Source organism: Loxodonta africana, chromosome 1 (assembly GCF_030014295.1).
Source record: "Loxodonta africana isolate mLoxAfr1 chromosome 1, mLoxAfr1.hap2, whole genome shotgun sequence".
NCBI lineage: Eukaryota > Metazoa > Chordata > Mammalia > Proboscidea > Elephantidae > Loxodonta > Loxodonta africana.
The window spans coordinates 52047587-52052175 of NC_087342.1; the positions used below are offsets into that span (position 1 = coordinate 52047587).

The following is a 4589-nucleotide window of genomic DNA, read 5'->3' on the forward strand; positions in this document are numbered from 1 at the left end:
GTACACCGGGATCCGATAGATGGCCAATGCGTCTCATGCACAGCTACTAGCACTCTGTGATTGGGGGCTTTGTGTGCTGCTATGATGCTGAACAGGTTTCAGTGGAGCTTCCACACTAAGATGGACTGGGGAGGAAGGCCCGATGATCTACTTCTGAAAAATCAGCCAAGAAAAATTCTATGAATCACAATGGTTTGATGCACCACAGATTGTGGAGATGGCATAGGACCGGGCAGCATTTCATCCTGTTGTACATGAGGTTGCCATGACTTGGGGACCGATTTGACACCAGCTAACAATGACAACATATTGGATTAGGGTCCACCTTACTCCAGAATGACCTCACGTTAACTTAATTGCATTAGCAAAGACACTATTTCCAAATGAGGTCACATTCACAGGTACCAGTGGTTAGGACTTGAACATGCCTTTTTGGGGACACAATTCAACACGTAATAAAGGGTGAGAGACATGTTTCTTGCTCCCCCCAATCCTCAGCTGCTAACAACAGAAACAAAAATGGATAGAATGTCAATACTGACCTCACAGATTTGCCAGTGAGATTATGGAGGCAAATATATGGTTGAATATTAGTAATAATTCATTCTCAGTGTTCTCCATTTGTCTTTTGAGTGAGTTGGTTGAGATTCCGTCCAGCTCTGAAGTTCTGTGAACTTTTTATTTTTATTTTTAGGTATAAAGAAACAACGGTTATTGAGCGACTATAGGTGTTGTCAAAGGAGCCCTGGTGGCGCAATGGATAAGCTCTCAGTTGCTAACCAAAAGGCCGATGGTTTGAACCCACCAGCTGCTTTCTCTGCAGGAGAAAGATGTGGCAGTCTGCTTCTGTGAAGATTTACAGCCTTAGTAACCCTATGGGGGTAGTTCTATTCTGTCTTATAAAGTCATTAGGAGTTGGAATCGACTTGAAGGCAGTGGTTTTTTTTCGCTGAGTGTTGTCAGTGTAAATTGCAACCTGCCTTGGGACATCTGTGACAGATCACAGTTGAAGGTATATGTGTGTATATATATATATATATTGTCCCCTGTATTCAAATGTGATATTAATAACTGTGATGGTGGTCTTCTCTGACACACATTCTACTCTTAACTTACATGCAAAGATCACCCCAAGTTGACAGCTGGAGCAGATTCTGCAAGGTCTTGATTTCAGGATGAAGCTGCCCAACTGTGCTTAGCTCTTGTCCGGGTATTCAGTTTGCCTCAGTGACTCACGTCCTCAGATCCACTCGATCCCTTCTGCAGACTTGTGATTGATCCTCCTTCCCTTTCATGAGAGCCAATACTTCTACTCTTACCAAAAACAAGAATTTGGAGCAGATTTTCCAGCTGTCTGTGGATGAACCTGCAGGTTGACTTCAGCAGTGCTATGAAGTCAGGCAAATGACTTGAAAAAGATGATATTAAAAATGAAGCTGAAGATGTTTGGCTTTGTCATAGGGCTTATGGTCATGTCTATAATTCTTTTTTTTCTATATACCAACAACTTAGTTCCACACAAATACCTGCAAGTGGGGAAAATCTCAAGCACTTCAGTCCTTGCAGAAGTCTGTGATATGATTATGACAGGAAAAAAAGTGATCTTGGATGAAAATATACCAATGACATCATTTGGAGACATAACTTGTCAACAATACTTGATGCTAAACCACTATATAATGGAGCCTTTGTCCAAAGAAGAAGCTGAGTTCCCTTTGGCATATATCATGGTCATCCACAAAGACTTTGAAACATTTGAAAGGCTCTTCAGGGCCTGTTATACACCCCAAAATGTCTACTGTGTTCATGTGGATGAGAAGGCCACAGCTGCTTTCAAAGAGGCAGTGGGAAAACTACTGAGCTGTTTCTCAAATGCCTTTCTGGCCTCTAAGAGGGAGTCTGTGGTCTATGCAGGAGTATCTAGGCTCCAGGCCGACCTGAACTGCATGAGAGACCTGATGGCCTCAGAGGTTCCCTGGAAGTACGTGATTAACACCTGTGGGCAAGATTTCCCCCTGAAAACCAACAAGGAGATAGTTCAGTATCTGAAAGGGTTTAAAGGGAAAAATATTACCCCAGGGGTGCTGCCTCCTCCTCATATTATCAGAAGGACCAAATATGTGCACTTGGAACAGAGATACCCTTTGTTTTCCTTCATGTGGTGGACTTGGATGAGAAAAATGCCTCCTCCCCATAATCTAACCATTTACTTTGGCTCTGCCTATGTTGCCCTTACAAGGGAATTTGCTAGTTTTGTTCTTCAAGACCAGAGGGCTACTGATTTCCTTGAGTGGTCAAAGGACACCTACTCTCCTGATGAACATTTCTGGGTGACACTCAATAGGATTCCAGGTATGTGGAACTTGATTTCCATTCTACATTTTTATTTTTATTTAAAATTTAAAAAATTTTTATTTTAGGAATAATGGCCCATTATACAAATTAAGATGTAATTCTTGTTTACATGTTTTCATTATTTATCTCTTCTCTGTATATTGTTTTATGTAGGTAGGTTATACTAATACAATTTTGTATCCTGCTCCTTTTACTTAACAGGATATCGTAATAATTCCCCTATGTTATTGGAAATATGCAGTGACAACATTCTTTTTCCTGGTATGGAGGTACCACAATTTGCTTACCAATTCCTCAGTTGTTGAGCATTCCTTTCCAGTTTTTTTTTTTTACTGTGTAAAATGCTATTGTAATCATTGCTGAACAACATAAAAAGTAATGTCTTTTCACATAAAGCATAGCCGTGTTTAATGTTATTGCCTTTGAAATGGAAACTTAATGGATCCAAAGACAGGAATATTTTAAGTTCTTGATGCCTATTGCAAAATTGCTTCTTAATGTATGTTTTAATTTTCAATCAGTCCACCGGTGTATATGAAGGCTTATTTCATCACACCTTTGCTAATAGTGAGTAAACTAGTTTTTTTTAAAGCTACTTGAAATAAAGAGACAAAGAACTGCATTACTTTTATTTTAAAATAATTTTTATTGTGCTTTAAGTGAAAGTTTGCAAATCAAGTCAGTCTGTCACATATAAGGTTATATACACCTTATTCCATACTCCCACTTATTCTCCCACTAATTAGTCAGCCTGCTCCCTCCTTCCAGTCTGTCTCCTGACGGTTTTGCCAGTTTCTAACCCTCTCTACCCTCCCATCTCCCCGCCAGACAGGAGATGCCAACATAGTCTCAAGTGTCCACCTGATACAAGTAGCTCACTCTTCATCAGCATCTCTCTCCAACCCATTGTCCAGTCCCTTCCATGCCTGATGAGTTGTCTTTGGGAATGGTTCCTGTCCTGGGCCAACAGAAGGTTTGGGGACCATGACCGCCGTGATTCTCCTAGTCTCAGTCAGATCATTAAGTCTGGTCTTTTTATAAGAATTTGGGGTCTGCTTCCCACTGTTCTCCTGCTCCCTCAGGGGTTCTCTGTTGTGCTCCCTGTCAGGGCAGTCATCGGTTGTGGCCAAGCACCAACCAGTTCTTCTGGTCTCAGGATGATGTAAATCTCTGGTTCATGTAGCCCTTTCTGTCTCTTGGGCTCATAGTTATTGTGTGACCTTGGTGTTCTTCATTCTCCTTAGATCCGGGTGGGTTGAGACCAATTGATGCATGTTAGATGGCCGCTTGTTAGCATTTAAGACCCCAGACGCTTCACTTCAAAGCGGGATGCAGAATGTTTTCATAATGGAATTATTTTGCCAATTGACTTAGAAGTCCCCTTAAGCCATAGTCCCCAAACCCCCGCCCTTGCTCCACTGACCTTTGAAGCCTTCAGTTTATCCCGGAAACTTCTTTGCTTTTGGCCCAGTCCAGTTGAGCTGACCTTCCATGTATTGAGTATTGTCCTTCCCTTCACCTAAAGTAGTTCTTATCTACTACCTAATCAGTAAATAACCCTCTCCCACCCTCCCTCCCTCCCCTTCTCGTAACCACAAAAGAATGTTTTCTTCTCAGTTTAAACTATTTCTCAAGTTCTTATAATAGTGGTCTTATACAATATTTGTCCTTTTGCAATTCACTAATTTCACTCAGCATAATGCCTTCCAGGTTCCTCCATGTTATGAAATGTTTCACAGATTCCTCACTGTTCTTTATCGATGCGTAGTATTCCATTGTGTGACTATACCACAATTTATTTAACCATTCATCTGTTGATGGACACCTTGATTGCTTCCAGCTTTTTGCTTTTGTAAACAGAGCTGCAGTAAACATGGGTGTGCATATATCTGTTCGTGTAAAGGCTCTTATTTCTCTAGGGTATATTCCGAGGAGTGGGATTTCTGGGTTGTATGGTAGTTCTATTTCTAACTTTTTAAGAAAAAGCCAGATAGATTTCCAAAGTGGTTGTACCATTTTATATTCCCACCAGCAGTGTATAAGAATTCCAATCTCTCCACAGCCTCTCCAACATTTATTATTTTGTGTTTTTTGGATTAATGCCAGCCTTGTTGGAGTGAGATGGAATCTCATCGTAGTTTTAATTTGAATTTCTCTAATGGCTAATGATTGAGAGCATTTTCTCATGTATCTGTTAGCTGCCTGAATATCTTCTTAGTGAAGTGCGTGTTCAT

At 40.8% G+C, this 4589-nt stretch overlaps 1 protein-coding gene across 1 annotated transcript; it reads left to right on the plus strand.

The window, feature by feature from the left end:
- The first annotated feature begins 1218 nt into the window (after positions 1–1218).
- On the plus strand, positions 1219–2446 carry LOC100674841 (N-acetyllactosaminide beta-1,6-N-acetylglucosaminyl-transferase-like). The gene is made up of 2 exons (XM_064293484.1): positions 1219–2352; positions 2421–2446. The coding sequence occupies exons 1-2, from the start codon at positions 1419–1421 to the stop codon at positions 2444–2446; spliced, it is 960 nt and encodes a 319-aa protein (XP_064149554.1). The 5' UTR covers positions 1219–1418.
- The last annotated feature ends 2143 nt before the right edge of the window (positions 2447–4589 follow it).